The sequence below is a fragment of the Hipposideros armiger genome, unplaced genomic scaffold, assembly GCF_001890085.2.
Source record: "Hipposideros armiger isolate ML-2016 unplaced genomic scaffold, ASM189008v1 scaffold_1289, whole genome shotgun sequence".
In the NCBI taxonomy this organism is placed as follows: domain Eukaryota; kingdom Metazoa; phylum Chordata; class Mammalia; order Chiroptera; family Hipposideridae; genus Hipposideros; species Hipposideros armiger.
In genome coordinates this window covers 175,394-202,419 of record NW_017732639.1, presented here as the reverse complement: position 1 = coordinate 202,419, position 27,026 = coordinate 175,394, and the positions used below count along the sequence as shown (strand labels likewise).

General features: G+C 47.4%; 1 protein-coding gene across 1 annotated transcript in view; it reads right to left on the bottom strand.

Annotated features, from left to right (window-relative positions):
- Positions 1-27,026, bottom strand: part of PPFIBP2 (PPFIB scaffold protein 2) — a 144,506-nt gene that overhangs the window by 62,350 nt on the left and 55,130 nt on the right. Inside the window, exon 4 of the mRNA XM_019633363.1 lies at positions 3,952-4,044. Coding sequence (XP_019488908.1) covers positions 3,952-4,044 — 93 coding nt within the window. The remainder of the gene's footprint in view (positions 1-3,951; positions 4,045-27,026) is intronic.

Here is a 27,026-nt window from a genome sequence, read left to right as displayed (position 1 = left end):
TATAGATTATCCTAAATTATTTTCCAGTATGTAAAGCTGGAGCATGAGCTCATGTGAATTCACTTATGAGTGCTTAAATAAACTTTGTGAATCATAAAGCTCCCCCTTTACAGAGGCACTCATCTAAATTAATACGGCTACTTTCAGTTTTCCTTTTTTGTGTTCCCAAGTGATTAATGAATCATTGAAACATATTCCTGGAGTTGAGGCACAGTGTGTTAACATTTCAATTACAACCCCAAAACAAGAGCATTCTGTCAGCTAGGCCCATCTTAAATGCAAACCTTTGTGGTTTTTTGGTTTGTTTTTTAATCCTTGTTGCCCAACACCATCAGCGGTCTGGCCTTTTCAACTACTAATGGGGTGCCTTTGCTCCCTGGATTCCAGAGTTTCTGTTTGGGAAGGGTGTGTTACAGTGAATCTTATTATGAGGATTAACACATACAGTCTGCGCCATGCCTTGGGCCTTGGGGCTTTGCGCTAGCAGTACCCAGAGGAATAATATGTGGTTTCTGGAATTCTAGAGCTTATAGCTCAGCTGTAAGTAAGACTCAAGATACACAGGTCTGCAGGGTCCTTGTGAACCTCAGTATTCACTCTAAATATGATGAATGGAGAGGTGTTGAAAATTGGGACAAGATGTAAAAAGCTCCTAGAATGTGGTCTTTACTCAATAAAACCAAATATATTTTTGAGCCCCTATTACGTGCTAGGCATAATTTTAGACACTGGGGGACATAACAGAAGTGGGGGGGGGAAAAAAAGAAAAGAAAATCCTTGCCTTCAGAACTTACATTCTAATGGAGATATAAATGATTTTGGTTTTATTTGTTTTTAACTAACCCTGGAAACAAAGTATTTTATTCTGAGCGATTTTCCTGATTCTTCTACAAGTAAACCTAGAAAAACATGCTAAGGGCTCTAGTTATTATAATTCAGTCTGGCTGACGTGCCCTGTGAATTAGGCAAGAGGCCCTGCCATGCTCAGGGTCTCTAAGCGGCTCCATGGGGCCACTATGTCACAGCAGTGGTCACATAAGAGCAATTCTGAAAGTCTGTCCACAAGCTCCTGACAGAATGGAAACAGCTAGGATCCACTTCTGACTTTTCTGATAAGCAGGCTTCCCAATTGTGTTTAGATTATTTAAATAAGGCTTATGCAAGAATTTGGAATTTTAAAAAACCATGAACATCAAAAAGATGATCAAATAGGACTTCTTTATTAAACAGTAATCCTCTAAATAGAAATGTATTATTTAACGTATTATTTCAGCCATGAAGGTATCTGGTTCAAAATTTTGCAATTTCATACTGTTTGCTACAAAATTCTAAACTGAACACTCATTAATCATGTCATTAGGGTGGCGTTTCAAATTACACATTCCTGAAAACGTCTGCACTCTAACATGCTATATAATCTGGCCCCTGCTACCTCTCTGAAGGCAGCTCCCACCAGGCCTCCTCGCCCGTCCCCGGCTCCAGCCACATGACTCCTTCCTGTTCATCCCACACATCAAGCACGCTTCCCGCTCAGGGTGCATGCTGAACCCACCACCTCCTCCGCCTGGAATAGGCTTCTTGAGGCATCCAACTGGCTCCCTCCTTAGCTTCCTTCAGGTCTCCGATCAGGGAGGTCTTCCTTGACTACACAACCCTTATCCTGCTCTATTTTTCTCCACAGGATGTATCACCACCTGAAACATTTTGTGTATTGGTTTATTGTCTACACACACACACACACAAATGGAAGCTCTAGAACAGGGTCTGATTTAGTCTGATTTTTTCACTGCTGCATCCCCAGCACCAAAAGCCAGTGCCTGCCAAGTTGTGAGTACTCAAATATTTTTTAATGAACAAATCAATGAAGTAAAGAATAAAAAATAAAAAAAAATAAAAAACCTAGATGCAAAATTGTATATTTGGTCTGAGTTTACTTATTGAAGATGGGGCAGAACAGAAAAAAGGGCTAGAAAAAAAGGTAAAAATGTTAAACTCTTTTTGATTTTCCAAAGTTTCTAAAATAGTCATTTATTACTCTTACATTCATAAAATGACGTAAAATACCGTATTTGCCGGCGTATAAGACGATTTTTTGGCCCTGAAAAATATGCCTCCAAGTGGGGGGTCGTCTTATACGCCAGGTACACTTCAGATAGACTGCCCATAGTGCTTGCCCCGTGCCATAGTGGCCTCCCTCCCGATGCCCGCCCACTTCATTCCACATACCGTTCAGGCATCAGCAGCGCTGCTGGGTGTATGCTCGGCTGTGTGCGATTTTGCGAGTGTGGTAAATTCGGGTTACCGTATATTTCTTTACATATGCATTGAAGATTCGCGATTTTGCGCTATCATGGTGCCTGTTAGAATGTTGAAGAGCTCGCACTTGCGCACTAGTGAGGTCCCAGGGAGATGCTGATGCAAGGGTGGACCAGACTGCTATAGTGACAGGGCGGGCAAACAGGGAGCAGGGACCAATCAAATCAGGCTTTGTATACAGCCAACAGCCAACCACAATACTGCACCATTGTACAGTACAGCATAGAAAATGTCGACCAGTCAAACCCCTATCATCCCTATCATGGCACCAGCCAAAAGAAAGAAGTATGATGCAAATTTTAAACTGGAAGTTATCAACTTTGCTAAGGAAAATAATAATTGTGCTGCTGCAAGACAATATGGAGTAACAGAAAAGATGGTTCGGGACTGGAAATCAAATGAGAAAGCATTCAAGAGTATGCCAAGGGGTAAGTGTGCATTAAGAAGAGGCACCCCACACTGGCCAGAACTCGAAAAACATGTAGCAGACATGGTGGCTCAACATCGCCAAAACGGTTATGTGGTGACACGAAATACAATACGCTTGTTTGCACTTCAGTGGGCCAAATCAAATCTGATATTGTTTTACCTTTTATTTGGTGTGTGGAAGGTGTGCAGAAGAGGGGGTAGTCTTATACGGCGAGTATATAACAAACTCTGTATTTTGAGTGGAAATGTTAGGGGGTCGTCTTATACGCCCAGTCGTCTTATACACCGGCAAATACGGTAAGTAAAAGAAATAAGGTAAAATAGAAGAAAGAAAAACAAACCCAAACATACTGCAGCCTCTTACTATAGTATTAACTCTAGGACTCTAAGCTAAAGCCCACAGCCTGGGGAGGGTTCCAGAACCCGACCTGCCGGGTCCCTCTATTCTACTAATAGTCTTGTCTACCACCCCTCAAGCTTTTTAAGGAACTAGGGTTGGGATATTTATCTTATGATTCTCCAACTCATCAAATGTATACCAGACCTTGAGGCGTGATCCATGCATTTGAGAACTAACACTGCAAAGCGCTCCTGACCCAGCAGTAGGCCTCCCCTAAGAATGCTCAACTTTATGTCCTAGTAAGGAATGCAACTTTTCAGAACCGAAACTGTTCCTCTGATTATCTTTCTCCATGAAAAGGTGTGGAGTTCTTCTCTTTGAAGCAAGTCATCATAGGCTTATCAGCCTATGTTCCCAGCTCTAGGGTATTTGGCCTCAGAGTGCAAGTACAGGTCCAGCTCCAGACAATGTGGACTTGATCCTGTTAACATGCACCCTTAGGCCTGTATCACTCATGGCTCTGTTTTATTAGAGGACACAGCTTATCACCCTTGCAAGACTCCTGGGCTCCTAGAAGACAAGGCCCCATTAATCAGCCTGGCACAGAGCTTCCACTGTATAGAGCTGTGTGCTCCGTAGTCCATGATAAATAAATAAATACATTCACAGCCCCGAAAACCAAGTCCAGGGTTAAATTGTGCCCCTAGTTACTTTCCACCTTGTTTCAGGAAAAGTCTTTCTAAAAACATACATTTGGGGAGCAGGATAAATCCGAAAGAGAAAACCTCTGGTACTTTCCTCCCACTCAGGGCAGCTACGGAGTTAGAGATAACAGGATAAGCTGGTTCCCACCAAAAAGGACCCACCTGTAATATGAGGGACTCCTTATCTCCTTCTAGACGTGCCAAGCGTTCCTGGTATGTTTCATTACTAGCAGCACCATGGTGGTTTACCTGGGACTGAAGGGAAGAAAACAGAATGTACTTAAAAGGTTGAAAAAACATCTTACCAACTTCCAAATGAAATATGCAATTTGTGCAAGGCAGTTTCGCAGATTATATGTGCAAAACCACCCACCTAAACAGGAAACCACAGGATTTCAAAACTACTACAAGGAGAACCTGACCAGATGCCATCAATAGGTGTGCTTTGAAAGTTGGCAAAAACCACCCCCTGGATGACCTCACCCCTGGTGGGGAAGGCTTCGATGGAGCTCCAGACCCAGTGGTGCTTGACTTGGCTGAATGTGTCAGATCTTGTTTAGCGAGAGGCACAGCCTGCCAGAGGCACCAACAGCGGTAAGGTTCTACTCTTTGAGACCAGGTATCATTCACAAATAAACTGTGTGCGAACAGCTCCTGCATAGATCTTGGTATCTCTTAACTCTCGTACCAGGGTTATCCAAAGCCAAGGCACATCTCACAGCATGGACACCCATTCTGAACATCATAGTGAGAACGGAGGATGGGGGATGTCAACTGCAGAGCCATTCATCTAGTCACACGTCCCTCCCAGAAGTGGCCATTCCCACTCCTCTCTAAGGGCTCTGACAGTTAGACCGGCATGCTGTGTTTCTGCAGGGTTAGAGCTGAGATAAGCCAGCTAACATGAAACATCTTGAGAAGAACCCAAATAATCCAAAGGGATCTCAAAGGGCTACACAGAGGGAAAACACAGGAAATGGAAAGTAGCCAGAAACCATGGAAAACAGAGGAAAAGGAGAAGATCTGAAATGGCAGATGAGAGGCAGAACCATATAAAATGCCCTGAGTTAGAGATAGCAGCTGCGGTCACTTTCAGGGTGTGTCTGACCTGGTTGTAGGCAGGGAGGAGGCAGGCAGCTGCTAATGGAACTGAGTTGGCCCAATATCACCAAACACTCCCTTCCTCAATGCTGAATGTAAGACCGAAACCAGAGTCCAACTACAGGTCATCCAGGGGCTTGACACTCTGAGAAAGGAGCTTTTATTGCTAAACGAGAAAGTGACAATCATAATAATCTGGGCTACTCCAGAGGAATCAATGCTCCAATGTTTATGAGGCGGGTACCCTCAACCCCAAAGGAAAGACTTGATTGTGCAAAATAAGCAGGCAGAGAGGAACCCAGGCACGGGGGGACCAGAGCTGGCTCTCTTCTCCTGAGCCCATTTCCACACATTCCATTCTTCGGAATGAATGGGCTTTCCAACCCTCCTCCATTAAGTAAGGGTACCTCCTCACACCCCTTCCCCAATGCACTGCTTAGGTGAGGGCATGTGGCAGAGCCAGGCCCGGCCCTAGAACAGAAACAGGGACCATCATTCTGTATTCAAGCCTGGAGTGTCACTTGGGAGAGAAGCACTGGTTGTTTGTTGAAGAGGCAGTGGGAGAGCGAGCCCAGAGGGCATTTCCCAGGGCGGCTGTGCCAGGCACAGGCTAGATTAGACACCAGGCTCCAGCCACACCACTGCCTTTTACTCCAGCCTCTCTGCAGTCTGCATCTCAGTCATTGTTATGGAAGCTCTTTCACACCACACACAAAGGGCCTTAACAATCACAGATGGCAGTTGATTGTGGCTACATTAATATTCCAGTCCTCACATGGTCAAACTCTCTGACTAGTATCCAAGGATATAATTATAGCCTACATGTTCTCGGAATCCAACAAGAAAAGAGAAGAAAATAATTCTTAACAGCAGGTCAAATGCTTCTCTGTCAAAGAACTCACATGATGGCGATTTTCAGGGGGTAGAGAGACTAGAAAAGGACCCAGGCACCCAAGTGAAGCTCTGCACATCCAACCCCACAGCCAAGGTCAGCATGTGCATGGGGCCACCCAGCACAGGCCGCTGCCACTTCTCCTGCAGCAGGGGAAGGAGGGAAGACCAAAAGAAAGATCCCTTCCACGAGACTCCAGCAAGCCAGGGTTCCAACTGTGCCTCAGTCGAGTGGGGTGCAGTAGGTTCCTCGTTGTAATAAATGGGCTACCCACACAACCACCCACAGCAGTTATTTTTACTAATTGAAAAACAAATAGAAGAGTAAGCAAGTAAGTTGACGTCATCAAGTTCAGTTAATACACAAAATGCTTGCCATAGAGTTTGTAACACATGCTAGAAAGAGATAAAAAAAATCTGGGTCCATCCTAGCAGCTGATGGAAAAAAAGGAAACACAATGAATTAAAAGATGCACAGAGCAATACAGTCAAAGCGACTGCCTAGAAGCACAGCTATTCCCTGAGGAAGGGAGAAACTTCTCATTTTCACGGAGAGATTTTGTTTAATGGGATAAACGACATCCATAATGGTATCCTTACAGTAAGCTAAGCCCAGTCGAGCTCCCTGCTTTCCTGTGATGTCCTGTAAATTGCTTAATGAATAATATGGGCCAAAGCCCAAAGCAATTTTATTCAGGCCAATACAACTGGTCCAAGCACAGAGCTGTAAACACATAGTAAGCATTCAGGTAGTGCTCGCATGCGCCAGGCACTTTAGAGCACTTTACATGCATACAATCCTTTAATCCTTTCCACAACCCCATGAGGTAGGTACTATTTTTATTCCCATTTTACAGATAAAGGAACTGAAGCACAAAGTGTATGAATAAGGCACCAATGGGTAATTTGCCCAAGTTACTATGTACTAAATTGGTAAGCTTTCTGTTGTTACAACTTAACTGAGGAGCAGATCAGGTACAAATTTTGTTTTAAATATTGGGTTTGAATGAGAATTGATTTAAAATAGGCTTGAAAGGGGCCAGCCGAGTGGTGCGTTGGTTGGGAGCTGGCTTGGGATGCCAGAGGGCCCGGGTTCGGATCCCACATAGGAGGGCCAGTGATACTGCCCTCTAAAAAAATAAATAAATAAATAAATAAATAAAATAAAATAGGCTTGAAAATTCTGTCTGATCCTAAATGTTCATTAATTGATGACTGGATAAAGAAGATGTGGTATATACATACTCGTATCCACAATGGAATATTATTCGGCCATAAAAAAAAGTGAAATCTTACCACTTTTGACAACATGGGTGGGCCTAGGGGGTATTATAGTAAGTGAAATAAGTCAGACAGGGGACACTGCATTTTAATTAGGGATGAGATTATCAGAAGATATCTAAGGCCCACAAAAGAAACCTTATCATTAGTTGAAGAGAACATTAGACTAGTCAATTTCTCCTTTGCTGTCTTCCTAAGGAAAAGCAATGGAGACAACCAATACAGACAGAATTCTTCTGAACCCTGTTTTAATGAACTCTGTTATCTGTCCGCCCAGAATCGGCTGGGAGCATCCTCTTGACTGTAAACATACGGTAGAAGTGAGGGCTGTCATCTTAGAGGTAATCTTCACCTCCTCATCACCTGATCCAAGTTTGGCAGGTTGGAATCCTTCCTCTGAAGTTTTAAACGTGGGAACAGAAAATGGTAGCAGTGGTGCTAGAAGGTTCTATGGTTCTCAGTGACCATGTCCTCGTCCATGTGGAAGACGCTGGTTTGCAGAAGGAGTCAGCTATGAAGCCAACACGTATAGAAACACAAATGCAAGCTAAGAAGAGAGAGGGGATGCTGGCATTCTCATCCCTGGCTCATGCTGTCTAAAGGCGGAGATATATCCCCCTCCTCCCCGTTAGCCCCCTCTTGGCCTGCATTGGTTCAAGCTGAGTTTTTGTTGCTTGCAACCAAAAGCCCAGGCTAATGCATTTATGTCAAAAGGTGACTGATCAATCAACTGAATGAAATTTATTCCTTTGGAAACAGACTTACAAGAAAGAATTCCTGCCGTATGGATATAGTACTAAATTACAAAGGAATTCTGCCTACTATTGCTTGATTTGCTTGAACTGGCAGTTTTTAAGGTGGGGTTGTCAGTTCTGAGCCAACTATAGTTAAAACCAGGATTATCATCAAGGGCCATTGTGGATCTACTTTGTGGCACAGGGTGTGTCCACGCAGGATGTATTGGGAGAAAAAGGGCATCCAGTATCCTTCGTGTGTGGAATAGATGGCTTTCCATCCACCACCTGTTGGCCTCCATTCTTATTTCCCACGTAGAACAAGACAAGGAAATGACAGGGTAAAGACAGGAATGATACCAGATGCAACAGGACCATGGGCATCAACTGGGTGGGGCAAGGATAAGAAAAATAAGTTAAAACAATAAATAAATAGGAAGCTTAAAGTAGGGCTAAAAGATATAAGGGTGAGAGGAAAAAATAAGTAAATGAAGGGTAATAAAAACATCTAAACACCTGACAGCTGTTTTAAAAGTTATGCTGAAAGAATGACAAGTCCTACACAGCTATAGAGATGCCAGGTCTGGGAGCCGGGAGGCTGTGTGTGAGCTGCAGTTTGCTGTTCCCGTTCTCTGCCCAGCTGGACTTAAGGCAGTGGATCCTGGAGACTTTGTTGGGGGACTTCCATATATTTACGTGGGAACTTTGTTGGGGGACTAGCATATAATTATAGAATTCCTACAGCATCCCCTTCTGCAAGGAACTCCCCTCTCTGCAGAACAACGGCAGCAAGGAATGGCTCTACCCATGTAATCTCAGGCAGGTCCCCTCATCGCAGGCTTTAAATAGAGAAAATGATACTTCACAGAGTGACACAGAGGATCAGTCAGTTTTAGGTCATTACACACGAAAACATGTGGGAATAAAAGTGCAGAGTGCTCTTTATAGCAGGATGCTCTAGTATTTCCTCTGTGTAATATAAACAGTTTCTGAGTGACTGTGGAAACACAGAAATCATCTAAACAGCTTCGTTTAAGCCAAAAGACCAAAGAAGTAGAGTTAGAAGCAGTTCATCCCTTGTGCTGACAGTTTTAATTAACTCCTTTGTGCGCAAGAGAACAAAAAGAGGCAATGTTTCTGATCCGGACACCTACGAAGTATCTGTAAGGATCTGTACAAACAATCCAAGGGGAAAATAACCAACATACTTTCAGGCTGGAAAGAACATAATGCTGCCTAAGTGACAACACAGCCCACAGTTAGCTAAGAGCACTGGAATTGTGCCTGTGGCGCAAACAACCGAGGATGCGTTCACTTTTCCATTGTCCCCGAAAAGTTGCCCACGTTTGAGTCATATTTTCATGGCCACAATTTTTTCCTCTTTATAAGCATTTTACTACATACTCTAAGTACTGTGTGCTACATACATGTTTATAATGAGCACACTGAGAACTGCAATAACTAGAAATGACCGATCATAAAACTTGAATTTTTATTTCTGTTCCAATCCAGAAGTCAGCTCAAATTTAACTTAAACGTGAGCTTTCCAGCCAAATCACCCCCAGCAGCCTCCTTAGAGCCATCGCCCTCTGACTCGGGTGACTGGTCACATTCCAAGATGCTTGCTCGCTCTTGGCCTGGCCCCTCCGCTGTAGCTTGGCCAAGGGATGGCCATGTTAGGTCTCCACAGATTTCTGGAAGGAATCAGTGCTTGATGCCATGGCTGGGGGCCATGCAGAATCCCCAGGAGCCTGACTCCTTTACAGCCTGGCTGGCCTCTGCCAAGAGAACACATCCTCCACATATGCTCTGGTACACTCTTGGGGATGCTGGGTGAGGGCAATCCTGAAGCATTTCCTAACTGGCACGTCCCAGGGGACCTGCTGTCAGCATTAAGCTCTGTCAGCATGAATAGGGGGAAGAGCTGGTTCCCGAATGGTCAAGTGGGGCAGGCAACAAGTCACATGAGGGTGTCACTTGGTATGTGAGCATGGAGCGTGGGGAAGTCCTAAGGCAGCCAGCTCCCCAGTTTGGCAGCTCCAGCCATTCAGAGCCACAGCTGCCTCTCAGAGCTCCTGTCTTGGGTCCTTGAAATACATCTGCCCTCTTTTTTAAAATTTTTTATATCAAAGTCTACAGTCTTCACCAGGTGAAGAGTCACCTTCAGTGCTTCTAACAAGCCATAGATTCCAGTTCCCTCAGGATCCTGACCACAGTATATATGCTATTTCAACCAATCAGATGTTAAGTTTATGATGGTTCCTTGCCTGAAAATATGCTGAGATTTTGAACACAATATACTGGGTAAGTCTTGGCCTTGGATAAGTCTTGGGATGGTTTCTCCCTGCTTTAGCCACTAAATACATAGATGATATGATTTTAGCTGAATAAGAAAACAACAAGAAAAAATGTGTACTATTTCCAGGCTGCATGGTCATAGGGATCTTATCAAATCCAGAAAACCAATTTCAAGTGAGCTCTAACTGCTGGGCACAGGGGAGATGTCAAACTCACTACAGTTATACTTCAAGTTCAAAAGCACCACTCACATACCAAGTTTTTTTGAAACTTGAAAAACATAGACCTTAAAAATAAGGGGATCAAAAAAATCAAAAATGAAAATAAGTGGATCATAGTGGCTACAGTCAATTCCCACTACATGGCTCAGGTTACCCATCACCAAGGGAACCAAGCAGTATAAGTGTAGGCAGGTGCTTGTAAATAGGAAAACATCCCCCCCTCTAGATTCTTTGGTTAAGGAGTTAAAGGCTTTCTGGCAGTTGTTATAAAACCAGCTGTTCCCAGAAGCAGTTCCACTTTTTCTAGGCGAGGAATAGTCAAGCCAATCTACTATCTTTGGCACAGAGTTAAAGAAGTTTCTTCCACATGTAGTGTGAGTAGAGAGCAATCAGATCCTTAGCTACCAGGAGTCCAACAAGAGAGATCTTATCCTGACCTTGACTTTCATATACCCTCCACCTCTTGGTTTCAATTATATATAAGGGAAGGCTAAGTGTTGGTGGTGGGGCTGTCACTATCAATCGATATAAATGCCCACCTTTAGGGATGAGCAAAGCCACATTCGTAAAGCAAATTAAATAGCTTGGTTGACCAATATTCATATAATCATGCTTTATTCATTTATCTAAGCAATAACTCAACTATTCCTGAACACCTACAAGGTACCATGGTGGTTACTAAACAAATGCTTCCTTTCCTGCCATCAAAAAGCTCTGTAGTCTTACAGTGAGATGTGATAAGTACTGTCATACCGTTGTACAAAAGCCAGCAGCAGTGGCATAAGGGAGGAATGAATCAATTAATTATACCTTCAAAGGAGAGGAGAGGCTTTATAGTGGAGCCACCACTTGAATGATTAAGTCTTAAAAGCTATGAAGTAATTTTCCCAGGAGAATGGGAGAACAGCATCTTTGGAAAGAGTGTCCCCAATACAGAGAGGCTATCCATGAAGCTACCACAATCACTACCCTTTTGACATTCTGGTTTCCAGAACGAACACAGAAAACAAAGGCTATCTCGAGGGCAGCCTGCCTACAATCTCTCCAACCAAGGGGCTGGTGTAATGTACATGAAGCCTCCTCACTGATCATCCGGGGAGATTTGGAGTGAGAGAAATGCATTTGATTTACCAAGATCTTTTCCCAAAATTATAGCCTTGGATAAGCTTAGTTCCTGCTAAATTCTCTTGATCAGGTGGCTGGATGCATAAGGGACCGACAGCCCGGGGCTGTAGGAGAAGCGGTATTTCTAAGCGTGCTGGTATCCTGTGAAGGGATGATATTCAAGCCAGGAGGAGAGTACCAGCAGGAGGCTCTTTGAGAGCTGCTCTTTCCTCATCTAGCTAACTCCAATAGACACGCTGATTCATTATTATTATTAAAAATGCCTCCAGAGATAGAGAGGCAGTATCAGGGGCTGGGGTTGGAGGGGGCGGGGGTGTGTGTGCATGTGTTGGGGGTACTGTGACTATTTTAGCTCACCTGGAGGCACCAAAGTAAACTTCCCAATGTCTCTCATACTGATTGGACCTCCTACCTGAGGAGTCAACAATCAAATAGGCATGAGAGAAAGATCTACGGGGGAAAATATGGGATTAGGTGAGGAGCTGGTCCTTTCGTCACAAGAATGCCATTAAGCCTACAAGATTCCACGATGGAAATGAATTCAGGGGCAAATGGATGGGAAAGGTTGCTTGGGAACTAAAGGTAGTAAGAAAACACTATAGAAGATATTTGAAAATGTCTTTAGGGATAAAGTCAGTGTGCAGTGGGTTTGGGAGTGACCAGGAAGGAGGAGAAATGGTGAGTTTTTAGCCTGCTCTTTCAAGATCCCTGATGGTGACAAGAAGATAAGTTATACGTCAGCACGGAGAGGCCACTACAGGGTTAGAGACAGTTTTAATTTGTTTTTCTCTAAGAATTGAGAAGAAGCATTTTCTGCCAAGGGCAAGGGACCAGTAGGCAGGGAAGGGTTGAGAGAAGAAACAACCAGGGGAACAAGACAAAGTGGAACATGACTGAGTCAGGAGGACAGGATACTGGGAGAGCCTTGGCCAAGAGAAGGGACTCTTAGCCTGTGAAACTGAAGGAGGTTGAAAAATGATGGCTGAGAACATAGTTACATTTTGGGGTGATGGGAAGGGAAGACGAGAAATTCTTCTAAGTGCGGCTATCTTTTTTCAATGAAGTAGGTGGTGACAAGAATTAAAAGGGGAGTGTAGGGTTGGGACAAAAAGACAGGTGTGAAAGAGCTGCCACAAGGATGGCAGAGTGAGGAATGCAGGGGTGAGTCAAGGGAACCCCAAGTGCTGCTGCCAGCCCATAGAATTATCCACATCTGTGTGGCTCTGGAGTATTTACAAGCTACTCAGCAAGTGACTCTGGTATGATGCCACTTTGTTAAATCCTGCTGGGAAAAAGGCCTGGGAGTCTCTCCAAAAAGCAAACAGGAATTACAGGCGCTAGGAATCAGAGATGGCAGAATTCTAGCTCCTAAATTATATTGAGGAGTATGATTGGTGGGCACGTTGGGTGCCTTAACTAAAAATGGGATATACCTACAGGAAATTGCAGACAGACAGCTAGAACCCTGGAGGAACTGTCATCCTCCTTGTGGTCTTGAAAAACCTCTCTGCCCAGAATCAAGGTTGGGCACATGGCTCTGGAGTAACCAGAGGCTGTCAGCCATGGTCTGGGACATCATCACCATAACTAACACTTCTGAAGCACCTTCTAAGCACTTCACATATATTGAATTATGTACCCATATTTTACAGTCAAGGAAATTAAATCCCAGGGAGGTTAAATCAATTGTCCAGGGGCACACAGCTGCGATACTAACCCAAGGAGTTGGATCCTTAGCCAATCGGAGAAGCTTTCACAGAAGCTGCTGCCTGCTTCTCCAACTTTCCTAGCAAGCCAGAGCCAAGGGTGCCTGTGGGTCTATTTGTCTTTGCAGCTCTTCTGGCCCAAGTAGCCAGGCTCCTGGATCAACTATTTGAGCACCAAATGACACTGAAGAAAGTCTCACACTGGCAGCTGGAGTTCACTCCATACCCTACTGCAGAACCTAAGTCAATTACATGGGGGATCCACGGTGACTCCATTTACATTGTGACTTTGGGTTGGAATTTGGCTTAACCATTGAACGTGCTAGAAGCCAGCAACAGTGTGCAGATGCTGACAGTGCTAAGATTTCTGTTCCTGGGAAAATGAACTCCTGCTCAGAGGGCAGTGGGTGGGCCCCACAGACCCTGCATGGAGCTACTTTTAGAGGCTCTGTCATGACTGTGGGTTGGAGCCACTCATCTCAAAGCAGGGCAGGGGTAAGCTGTTTGCGGGTCAAGCAGGAACCAAACAGCTGAGGGGCAGGTGCCCTCCGGATACCTGTGATAAGAGATTACCTTGTCCCTGGGCTCTGTCCGTTGGGAAAGGAGCTGAAGGAGCAGCCCTGGTCAGCTTTCACTCAGCAGCCACAGCCACGTGGGCCAGGGCCAGCAGCCACTGGGGCCTCTGGTTACTTACGATAGGCCAGCTTGCAGCTGCCGCTTCTAGGTCCTTAGTATGCTTTGGTTTGAGACCTTGATCTGCAATGGGAAAAGCAGCCTAGAGCTGAAGGAATGAATGGCTTAAGATGCACAGCGAAGAGAGAACCAAACAGGCCTCGCCTGTTCCTCTTTCAGATTCTCCCTGCCTGGTAATGACCAATAGCAGTCAACTTTCAATGAGTGTTTCCTAAGTTCGTGGCACCATGCTAAGCATTTTACATATATTATCTTACCCAAGCTTCGTAAAACCTGTGTGTGGCAGGCAGTGTTAGCTTCCCTATTTTATAGAGGAAGACATCCAGGCTTTGATATAATCTACCTAAGATCACATAGCTGGTTAAGTGTGGCAAAGCCAAGATTCCAAGCCAGGCCTTATTTCCAACTGCATGTTCTTAACTAGAATAGTACACAGTATCCCCACCTCTCTAACGCCACGGAAAAATGTTCCTTTTCTGAGCCGATGCTTCCCTGTAGCTCTGTGCCTCCTTGACCACAGGCATCTCCCTCCTTGGCCCCAGATTCGAAGACTCCATCTTGCTCTGTGGCATTGCGCTGTGGGACTGGATTGGTCAAAGGGCAAGGGCTCCTGGCCTGTGCTGACCAGCTCACACCTCATCCAGGCACCTCTTGTTCTAGAACCAACGCCCTCCATGGGAAAATGAAGGAACCAGGGTTCCCACCTTCAGAAAACTGCTCTCTAAGTCACCTCAGCTTGAGGAAGCACGGGAGAAGGGGTGGGCGAGCCCGGGCAGACTGTAAGTATTGGAGACCAGTGCTGGAGGAGTCCACTACAGGGATCAGGTCAGCAAGGGACGGAAAAAGGAGGGCCTTGATGGAGTCAGGCGAAGTGGATGGGAATTAGAGAGAAGGGGCGCACTGGGTACAAGCTCAGAAAAGGGAGGGTGTATACCTGGGAGCCCAACGGAGTAGATATAAAAAGACGAAACTCAAAAGGTAAGTTGAGGCTTGGTTGCAAAAAGTCTCAAAAGCCAACAGGTGGAAGAGCCCGGGCTTTGTCTTGCAGACTAAGGGCAAGTCCTAGGGGCTTATGATCAGGGTCACAGGATGAAAAGGGATTTTTTTTAAAGGGGATTTTTAAAAGGAGAATCTGGAAATAGTGTTTGGGGTAGAGAATAGGAAAGATACTGACTATGCTATCTATGACATGTTCAATACTTTGTGCTTTTCATTTTTGAATGCTCCTTAAAATTCTAAAAGTAGAAGAAAAATATCTGTTTTGTCATGAGTCACCCTGTGGTGTCTGAAGTCTCCTTGCTTAGAGCTTTCCTCAGCCGACTTCCAACTGTCCACAGGAGCCAGAGTTCAGCCTGGGTCTCAGGACAGAAGGGCCCTTCTTATAATGTATCACGTGCAGAATTCATTCCTCCACAGAGAGAAATTCTGCACAAGGTGCAGAGTTACATCTGCCCCGGCAGCTGGGACACAGCCTCAACCATCCCAGACACATCACAGCTCGAAGTCCCCTAATTTAAAAGCTTCATTTTGGATACGGGAAAATAAAGACTAAGTGATGGGAAGTGTACTTCCTACCTATTTCTACCAAGTATCTCCCCAGTAAAGCTTTTTAAATGCTGAAGATGATGGATACAAACTTTTGCTAAAATGTTTGGTCACTTCAGCATGCTCTGTGGTGGCTGCAATGCCCCCAGTCCAAAGCTGAGCAAGGGATGAAATCAGGAAGGGTTTCTGCTCTGTTCTAAACCAATAATTTTCTACATATTTGGCAGAAGAGATGAGGAAAGAGAACTGGACTGGGATACAGATCAGGGTTCAAGATCAGGCTGTACCACTAACAGCTCTAACACTAATAACAATGAGGTCCTTAGCATCTCTTGGGCTTGGTTAAATTAGGGGTTTGCACTCCTCGATCCTGACAAGGCCTCAAGCTCTCTAATTTTGTTCAGCTGCCTCACTTTTTGCAACAGCACTTACCATACACCACATCACAGCTAGAGTAATTTTCTTAAAATACAAAATGGATCCCCCAGTGTATCCCATGTCACTTCCCTGCTACAAGCCCCCCATTATACAAACCATGTCACCCACAACTCTTACTGCAGCCTTGGCTGTCCTGTGTGATCTGGCATCTGCCTGCCTCTCCCCTCTGTCACTGAGCTCAGTCACACTGGCTTTCTCTCAGTCTTGAACCCTCCCATCCCCCATGGACTCCCTCCTGCTTTCAGACCTTTGCATATACTATCTCCTTTGCCTGGAATGTGTGTCACCTGACTCCCTCCTATTTCTCTTTGAGGTTTCAATCAAGTGTTACTTCCTCAAAGTGGACCCTCCGACAGCTCCTGCTCAGTCTTCCACAGCCCTCATGGGCCTTCTAGTCCTCCTTCCTGCACTTAGAAATTTGTAATTTGGGGTCTATTTACTGGGACTGCTTAAACCCCATCTCCTGCACTAGATGGAAGATCCCCCAAAGCAAGGACTGCTTCTACTTTGCTCAACACAGGACACCCTGTGACTGGAACTCAACAAATATTTGCTAAATAGACAATGCGGAGGGTGCACGCAAAAGCCAACAGGCCCCGTGTTTGGGCATTGGGGTCAGGGCTGTCTGAGCTGAACACTTCCAGTCCCTCTTGTTCTTCCCCAGTTACAATATCAGATCTCTTATCTGTCAGCTGCTTTTGCCTTTCCTGCCTCTGAAAAACATTCCACCTCAGTGTGAAAATAAATAGAGACTCATCGTAGCCAGACGGTCACTAACGAGGAGCCTGCGTTCTGGAGGTCGGATGCTACTCCAGCCGCCGACATTCATTCATTGCTGGCTCACAGGGCACACTCCCCCTCATCCCCTCAACAAAGGGCATCACAACCTGCAACCCAAACCCCCAGCTTCCGAGCATTCAGAGGAGAACTCCCGAGAGAGCCGGCCTCAGGAAACGCAGGAGCTCTTTCAGCTGACAGCACACTCCTCTCCACGCCGGATAACATCGGAGCTGAGAAGAAGCTCAACAACTTCCGAATTCAGCGCATTTCAAAGGCAGCAGCTTCTAATCTGTCCTCAAACTGAAAAAGCAAGAAGCGGTGGACACCTTTTTCTGTGCAGGGTGTTTGGAGCCTCCAACAGTTTAAGTGCCAAAGTTAAAACAATTAACTTTCCTCACTCCATCGTGGCCTTTCCATACAGAGGCTCATTCAGCAGAGTGTCAGAGGAGAAACAAAGACAGCTGGCTATTTCTCCCCTCATGTCTATAATTAGATTCTCATGGAGAACTTGGCCACAACGGGCTCTGCAGGACAAATACCTCCCCCCCACACAACACACACACACACACACACACACACCCCAAAGGGTCTCTCCCCTCACTGTCTCCACGGATACCCAAACAAAGCATCCAGTCACTTACCCTCTTCAGCCACGCAAAATGCTTGTAAACATCAATGTCCCCATCCATGCTGGGCACCCATGTCAGCAGTTAGACTCCTTGGTTGAAAAGCCCTTTTTCTGGCTGGAGACCAAGTTCTCTCCTCTTCCTTGCCACTGCCCCCTCCCCCTCAGGAACATCGAGCTATGTTCAAGTTTCCCCACTTCCCTGGCCTGCGTCCTCCAGCCTTGCCCTAAACAGTTTCAGATACACAAGGGCTCAGCCTGGCCCGTGCTGCTCCGGAATCCTCCCCCGCCGCCCCCACAGACACACACGGGGCACCAGCGTTGGGATGCAGGGCCTGTGGAGCAATCAAACCTAACAAAAAGGTGGGGAAAAAGAAAGACTTGGACAGGAGTTGTAAACACACACACACACACACACACACACACACACACACACGCACGCACGCACGCACGCACGCACACGAACATTCCTTTGGTGATAATACCAGAGCCTGCCAGAGGGAAAGAGTCCTGAAGAAAATTCCTCGTCTGGCTTCCCCTTTCTGGAGTGGCTGGAACTCATTACCGAGAGACCCCGATTTCCTGTCTCTGCTCCACTCTGCATTTACCCACAGGCTCCCAGCTGCTCTCGGTTTATTTGGGACTGGGGAGAAGACTAAAAATAAGTGCTGCTCTTGGAGGAGCTGCTGGTTCCCACACACAGCCTGACCCCCACCCTGAAGCCCACGCCTACCCCTTTTTCCAGCCGTGCCCTGAGGAAAGCCTGTCGTCTCCAAAAAAGAACGGATTCAGAACCAGCTCCAGTCTGGGTCCTTGGCCCTGCTGGGTGTTTGCTGTCCTTGGCTCTGGTGGCACTATCCACCGGGGACCAGCTGCTGCAGCCTCAGAGCCCTCTGCCACTTGGGGGAGTCTGGCTCCGGGCTGCTGCCAGCTACCACCACTGGGCTCCCTGGGGCCCTGCTCTGCACTAGCATGGGGTGCAGCTTCTGTCAAGTCCCAGACCTGCCTCGCTGGCTGTCCCCCACTCCAGACTAGCTGCCCCACAAGCCAGGGCGGGAGAAAGGGTAAGGCTGGCTTTACATGCGAGTCCCTGAGACATGAGAGCTTCAGGTAGGAGTTTTGGGAAGGCAGTCGCTGGCAGACAGCTGCATCTGTTTTCCTGTTGGCAAGTCACACAAACGATGGCATTCTGGGGTGGGGCGGCGGGCTCTCCAGCACGCCCCAGGTACTGCCCCCACCTCCTCACACTCCCGTCTCCTTTGAAGAGCTCCCCTAATACAGCTTTTCTCCCTTGCCCAGCCCTTGACGTGCAACCTTGGGCTATGAGTGGCTATGAAAGCTATCTTTGATGTGGGTGCAGTGGGAACTGTGGTTACGTGCAAGGGCTCTAAGCTCTGCTGCGTAGATGACTTGCAGGAGTACATCTTGTGACTGTGGGGGCCCTCCAGTGTCCTCGGGGGTCACCAGGAACGCCCAGCCTGAAGAGAAGGCTGTACTGGGAGTTGGCATGCCTCTCGTTCACCATGGCCCAGTAGCAGGGCCCAAAAGACAGAGCAGAAACAGTCCCGACAGGACGGCCCAGCCCACAGATCAGAGGCAGCAGGAGGGCTCTGGCCAGCAGTTGGCACGAGGGGAGGAGTAAATTCCTGGAGACACACCCGGATCAGAGGCCAGAAAGAAAAAGCAGGCTCTGCTGCCCATGCACTGAGATCTAGATCCTTCTTCCCTGTTCTGGCCCAGTTCCAGAGTGCGGCCTCAGCCCCACCTGCCTTCGATTCTCTGCCCAGATCTATGATAGGATGTGTTAATGAACAACATCGCTAAGGTTGCAGGGGTAGGTAGGCCTTCTTATTTTTTCTGTCTAAAAGCCTACGAAAGTCAAATGAAGAATTCATTTGGAAAACACACATTTGCCCAGCATCCAAAGCAAATAAAACTGACCTCCTACCCTGGGCAAATAAGGAATTACCACATGGTATGTGGTAAAGGTGTTTCTGGGGCTTGAGGGAGGGAGAGGCGGGGAGCTGATTTGGGGGTTGGATGGAGAGGAGGGGCACAGTCCTAGATCCTGCTCACCTTGGAGAAAGGCCCGGTGTCCTTCGCAGTCTCTGATGTGATTGGAAAAAAAAGAGGTGACCACGTGGCAACATGGCTGCCTCTCAGCCTTGCTAGTGCCCACCTGCCCATGGGGAGCTGGCTGAGGTGGCAGCCCCTCCTCAGCATCCATGCTCCTCTCCACTTCACCACCTGCCCTGTTGTACTGAACCACAGCTGACAGTCTATATATCTGTCCTCTGCACCAGACTGGAGGACATGTGTCTGAGCCCTGATTCACTGCTCTAACTTCCACACCTAGCACAGTTCTTGGTACACAGTAAGAAATGATACATTCTTTGAATGAAAGAATGAGGCTCAAATGGTAAGACTGGCAAGATAAGAACTAAGATTCCATTTAGAGAAAATGAGTCTTGAAGGTCTGTTTCCCCAGAGTAAAGATGCTCGACTCAAAGAGGAAAGGACAGGGCCAATTTCACCTATTAGCTCAACTTGTGTAATGAATTGGAGTACAGCGGGGAAAGCGAGGAGAGGAGAGGAAGAGGGAGGGAGAAATCCAGACCAGTTGCAGCTAAAGTCTTGACGTATTTTTATGGTATCCTCAAGTAGCAATTCTTACCTCAGTCCCCCCCACCCCACCCCTCTAAACACCAAAGTACATTCTATTTATATTGTAATTCAACTCAAAAATCCACAAAATAACACTGAAAAAGACCTACGAGCAGGAAATGTGTGTGTGGCTGGTGAGTTGAATGAAATGCGATTGATACAGGGATGACAGATACACCACCAACGCCCCAGGTGGCAGCTGGCCCGGGCATGGCCCCACCATGGTGCCGGTGAGGCAAGCCCTGGCTGCATGAGCTCACTCGGAAGGCCATCCCAGCTTATGGTCACACCACCCTGAACGCAACCGATCTAGTCTGAAGGCCATCCCACCAGGGGCACCTCACAGTGGCCCACAGAGGGGTTTTGGGGGTCAGACAGGCCCCTGAATATGCTCATAAAATGTATACAAAGTGCTGTTTGTATGTATAAACCATTATGTCTCTGAATACGAAGTTTTCATCAGATTATCAAAATGATCTATGACTCCCAGAAGAGTGGAAGCCTGGGTTTTATCTGGCCTAAGCAGTTATTCCGAAAGGATTAGGCTGCCCTGGGTGGGTGAGGGCGGGAGGAGTGCTTCCTGCTTCTGTTCCGCTGCCCCCCTGAGGTAGTCTCAGGGACTCCCTGCGCCCATGGCTGAAGAGAGACGTTCTCAGGAACCACACGGGGGGCATAAACAGGGGTCAACACAGTGACCCTGCCAGCCCTCGGGGCCTTCCCAAAGCAACTCACTCACCGGCAGCCAGACTCAACTGTTCACTGTCTGGAACATGAGGCAGCCAGATGAGGGCAAAGGGCAGAGACTGGGAGACTAAAAGTTTGGGAAATAAAAACACGGCTAAGAAGGCAGAGCGATCAGGGTTGGACAGGGCAACTCACACCGCTTGCCTTCCTCCTCACCCCATGGCCCAGGACAAGGCTGGAACTCCAGGCACCTGTGAGAATGACTGAGAGTGGGGTTCCCTAGCTCCCCCTACCTGCTGCCAGGAGCCAGCAGCACCTCCCCTGGAAGACCTGGTGACTGAAAGGGGTCTTGTGGGTCACACACCATTCTGCTGACCTGTCACCTGCAGCCTGAGCTCCAGCTCAGCCCTCAGCCTTGGCCTCTAGGCCACGGTGACAGATGCCAGGATGTCCCTGGTAAGTGAGATACAGGCTTGAATCCTTCCACAGGTGTGCTGCACAGCGGGCCTGTCACTGGTGAGAAGAGGGCAGGAGAGGAAAGAGCCCAGCCCTAGGACACGGCTCCTTTGCGCTGGCAAGCAGGTCCTGCCCGTGAAGCAGTAGCCTGGGTACCACAGCCCAAGCCCCCACAGTGCACAAGCATAAGAACCCGCCTCCAACATGGGTCCAGGACAAGCGTCGGCAGACTTTCGCTTTTTCCTGTAAAGGGCCAGATGGCAAGTGTTTTAGGCTTTGTGGGCCATATGGTCTCTGTCATACTCAACTGCCATTTGTACAGCAAAAGCAGCCACAGCCAACATGTAAACCAACGAGTGTGGCTGTGTTCCAATAACCTTTTATTCATGGACACTGAAAATGGAATTTTATATCATTTTTACATCACAATATAGTCTTCTTGGGATTTCTCGCAGTCACCGAAAAATGTAAAAACCATTCTTAGCTCATGGGGCATAAGAACTAGGCAGTGGGCCAAATGCAGGCCATAGACCTAGGTCAGGACACTACTTCCCCATCTATAATGAACCACCCGGGCCAGAGGGAGTTCTCATAAAAATGCAGATTCTGACCCAGTAGGTTGGGAACGGGGCCAGAAATTGTGTATCGCTAACAAGCTCCCAGGTCCTGCTCACACTGTTGGTCTCAGGGCCAGATTTGAGTAATAAGAGGTTAGGAAGTTCAGAAGCCCCTTGAATCACAGGGTATTGAGCAAGTTTGCCTCGAAGCAGGAATTCTCCAGAGCCTGTCTGCCGACCAGCCAGTGCCCGAGAGGGCAGGAGGCTCCTGGGGGTGTGGCTCTGACGGACCCTCTTCACGGTGGAGGGTGGCTGGGTGTCTACATGCTCAGACCTCAAGTTATGCTAACCTGGCAACATCACCCACCATGTCCCCGGGGGCTGCTGCAGCAAATTGCGTGGGGAAGATTTATTTGCTCTTTCACCAGTATTTGCACAGTCTTGGTCATTTATAAACATTGGTTCTTAGGGGCTGAAATAGTCTCCTCAAGGCAGGCCTGAAAGGGGCCAGATCTCACGAATTTAGTAGGGTACAATTTACTTTGGGGGAGAAAAAAAAAAGCCAAGCCAGGTAAAATAAAACTGCGAAATTTGCGGTGGTTGCAGGTCCCCAATCTAGTGTGCCGAGCCAGGAAAAGTGCAGTAGTACAGGATTCTCTAGGGCAGGGCCCGGTAGCCATGGGGTCACCGGAAATGCCTCCTGAAACGGAAAGAGCCATCCTTACAATGCCCCAGTAAAAAGTACTGAAATTAGGAGGTCTGAATGGGCCTTCTTGCCCTTGACAATGGAAGGTTAGGTCTATGCTCCCAGGATCAGTCTCCCCAGCCGCAAACAGTGGGGCCTCCCAGGCCTGTCCTTTGTCCACTGGGTTCCAAGGAAAATGGGAAAGAACTCTCTTTGCCAGCTGACCCAGGTGCCCTGCCCAGAAGCTTCACTAATGAGGTGCTTATGTCATCTTTTTCACTGGGAAAAAAACAACAACAAACCTATGTGGTTTTTTTTTCATATAAAGCCCTTACCTTATTCCTTGGGATTTAGACTTTTCAGAGTCTGTCCCTGACTCCCACCTAGTGGCTTCTTCCAGCACTGCACAGGCACAAAGAACCCCATCCCCACGCCCCGCCCAGGGCAGGAGTCCCGTGGGAGCCAAGCACAGGAAAGAAGGCGCTGGCGCCTATGACTTTCTGAGCTCTCACCGAAGTTCACACCTGTCATAGGCGCAGGGCAAGAAACACAGGCTGGAAATTAGATCACATAGAGTCTGCTTTTTTAATTCTTGAAAAATGAGCACCAAATTTCCCCTTCTCTCAAAAAAAGATCTGGGGGACAAGTTTTTCCTATAAAACTCTTGTCTAAATTTCCAAAATGAAAATGTTCAGTACGCATATATCCTGACCCATCTTTTGTTCCAGGTCCTGGGCGGAGAGCAGAGATATAGGGACAAATAAGAAACTCAAGCTCACAGTATATGATTAAAAAAACAGCTTTTTCTCCCCACCTTCTTTGCAACTCCTCCGGCTTTTCAATATGGTAAACAGATTTGCTTCTTTGGCCAGCATGAAAGATTGCAGCTGAATCTGGCAGGACGGCCTGGGCTTTGTTGGAGGAGCTGGGAGCTGAAGAAGCCGCCATCTGTAACTAGGTGGCTGTGCTGATGACAGGGGTGGCCATGCGCCCTCCTGGGCCTGGGTCTTTTCCTATTACTTGAGACTAGTTAAGGAGCTAACTGCGGTGCCTGAACTGGCCAGTAGTACAGCAGAGGTGAGCATATATCCTAGATGGGGCCTCACTTCCCCTGCCCAGCCAGGCCCAGCTAGGCCCAGCAGAGGCTGCCCATTCAGGACATCCTGTTTCACTGCTCCTGACATGTCAGCCTCTGCTGAGCCCTGAAGCTGGGCAGCTACACCTAGAGGCTCCATTTCTATTTTGGAAACCAAAAGGTCTAAACTGAGGAAGATAAAGTCTGGTGCCTACAGGAGGCCACTCAATATAGCCCCTCAACAAACTGCAGGATTGGAATGCTTGGCCAGCTCTCATGACAGACCATCAAACCAGCTGTCCTTTCCAGTATGGGACCTGGGTCCCAGAGCGGGGAAGATGAGGCTAGCCCAAAGCCAGATGCAAGTGAGTACCTGAGCGCAGGCCTGTTTATGCATTCCTACCTCCCACGCTGCTTCACCCTGGCTCAGTTCACTTCCACATGCCCAAGCACACAAACCCGGACACCTGCAGCTTTGCAGAGGAAAGCCTGGGTTCCTGCTGGGGGGCCAAGCCTGCTCCATGAACCCCACTTCCCGAGAGCGGCCCAGAGCACAGTCCCCCTGGAGGCTCTCTGCCAACCTCTCCCCATCACCCTGGAGCCTGCGCTCTGTCTTGATTCATCCTCACCCTAGTGCTGCTGGGTTTGCCTACCTTTCCTTGGACTTAATCTTGAGTCCCTGAAGCCTCTGTTAGAGAAGTACCCAGAGCTGCTCCATCTGGAGACTCTGCTGGCTCTGGTATCTCTTGGGCATTGCCCAGGGACCTGTGTCACCAGCCACCAGAGTGCACCAGGCTCAGTCCATTGCCCCTGCTACCTGGCTGTCCCCAGCCCTGTAGGGCTCACTGGCAGCTGGCTGACTAGCCCCTGTATGGGTTCCACCACCCAGCATGGCCCTAGATCTACCCAACCGGCCTCCACCCAGCCAAGCCAAGTAGATGTGGAAGAATAGTGACACCTCTTCCAGACTCAAGGTAGAGCCAGATTCCTGGGAGTGGTCATAGCAGCACCAGCCCCTTCTTGCCTGTGGTACATGTCAGGGCCACTGATGAGCGCCATTCTCCGTTCCCACCTTCAGGACCATCTGGGGGGTTCGGGGGCTCTTGACTAGAAATGGCCATGCTCTCCCTGAGGTTATCATCTCCCACTTCATCACAGGTCTAGAGGGTAGCTGCAGGGAAGGGAAGGAGGCTGCCCCTTTCTGGAACTCAGCTCCATTTTCGTCAGAGCAGATGTGCCTTTCAGCCTGGGCCTCGACTTCCTTCTCTACCATGCTCTGTGACCTTGAGCTTGGCCTTGTCTGCCAACCATGAAAGACCTTCTGAGGGTCACGCTCTTCTGCTGTATCACAGCACAGCACAGGCTCACTGATGCTTCTCTGCAGGCTAGTCCCCAGCTTGCCTTAGACTGAAGGAAACTTTCCCTGTATAAGAGCCTAATCTGAAGCTCCCTGGTGTTCTACCAACTTTCTGGGGCTAGGCCCAGATTTCCGACTCAGAACAAGGGAATCCAGGCCCTGTGTTCCTCTCCTCACTGAAACCCCAGAGGGTGTCCCCAGCTCAGAGAGCACCACAAATACCCTCCTTTCTTCATTCTACTGGCTGCCGAGGAAGGGAGGACCCTGTTTTAGGGCCCAGAGTCCTGGAAAGTCACTCACAGCCCAGAGACACTGAATCCTGGCCAGGTCTTGTCTACTTGGTCTATAGAATGAGTCTGGCCTATATATATTCATCCCCCTAGAGAGTCCTTGCTGCTGCCAATCATTCTGTGTACAGCCCTGCCAACAACCAGCAGATGAAGAACCAACCCCACTGTAAAGACGCAGAGCTCAGAGCTACCTACAGTCTTTCTGACTTTGATGCACTAGGGCCAGAAACTCCCTCTCCATTTAAAACATATAGATGGGGGTCCAGGACTAGTCTGCCTGCTGTTTATTCAATTCTAACCACCAACCACTTCTCATATTGACCACTGGCTCTTCAACAGCTCCTGTTTTTCTTGGGTACCGGGTATGCCAACATCTGTGCCTAAAGAGCCACAGTCCCTGGTGACCAGCAACAGTAGAAAACCACATTTCCTACCATGTGATCCTTCCCCCATCACCACAGGTGATTGGCCTTCGGGCGGACAACTGACCTAATGGCAGTTAATCCACAGCTGTGCACAAATTAAAAGTTTTTAATTTCTATTTCTTATGCACTTAACATTTCTTCATATGCCTAGAGGACTTAGCTCAAAAATTATGAGCTAAGCCAGTCAGATTCTCTCCTTCAGGAATTTAAGTTCAGAGAGGGAGGGAAGGAGAGAGAGAGGGAGAGAGAGGGAGAGAGAGAGAGAGGAGGGAGGGAGGGAGAGAGAAAACACACAAAGAATTTTTCAGTCAACAAGAAAATCAAACCTTAAGGACGCATGGCAGTTTTCTCTGCACTGTCTTCCTAAGGGCTATTTATTTCCCCTACTTCACCATGGTTTCTTCCTGACAGAGGCCACCTCCCACTCTGGCAAATGACAGTGCCAATATTTGTTTCCCAGCCTCCCTTGCAGCTAGAGTTTGCATATATGAACAAATGTTGACCATTGGGACCGCACAGAAGTCTGCAGGAGGGTTCCTTCCTAATTAAAGAAAAAAAAAGACATGTCCTACCTGTGGACATGGTTGTGTCTGTGTGAGGATATGTTGCCTGGAGCTGCAGTAGCCACCCTGCTACTGTTAGGGGACACATCTGAAGAAAAGCCAACCTCCCGAGGACGGTGGGGCAGAAAGATGGATGAGCCAGTGCTCTTGAGGTCGTCTCAGAGTCACTGATTTAATCCTGGGACCCTCCCCATCTTCTGGACATCTTGTTAGTGACATATAAACTTCTTTATTGTTTATGACATTTTACTGGAGAGAGAATCCCAACTGATGGATATGTCACGAGGTAGAGTTGGACCATGCCAGGCCAACATATGACAAAGCAGTGACTGAGGTATATGACAAAGCCAGTTGTCTAAAGAATTAATACGCAAGGGATGCAGAGATATTATGAATGAGAAGGCACAGGGCTGCCTGCCTGATCCCTCAAGCTGCCTTACTATAATAGTTCCAGTTCCAATTCTAACCCACATGTAAACTCATGTATTAAATAATTCAAGTGAGTCTGTGGTTTGGAGCAGTGATTCTCCAACTTTAACGTGCATATCAATCACCTGATGATGGTTCAGTGGGTGTAGGGTGTGGGGTTCTATATTCTGCCCCCCCCTTTTTTTTTATAAGCTACCAGGGTATGCCAACGCTGCTGGTCTCTAGGCCACAATTTGAGTAGAGAGGGTTTCTAACTAAAAGTACCAACCTAAAAAGTACCAGTGGATGGTTTACTGTTTTACATTATATTTCCATACATATAAGACCTACTATGGAGTGTGAGTGCACCCAGAGTGTAAAATGACTTCAGGTCTGCAAGACCTAAAATACAGACAGGCCGCCTCTGTCCAAAATCAAAACCTTAACATCCAGACCTGGTATCTTGGAATGTTTATATGAACTTTTGACCCCTGAAAAGTACACATTCATAGGCTGCTGATGGCGATAATTACTCTAAAAGATTTATGAATGCAACAAGTTTTAGGAAAATCTCTCCAAAGGAAGGCATTTCTCCAACCATTGTAAATAAACCCAAAACAGATCTGCAAATCTGA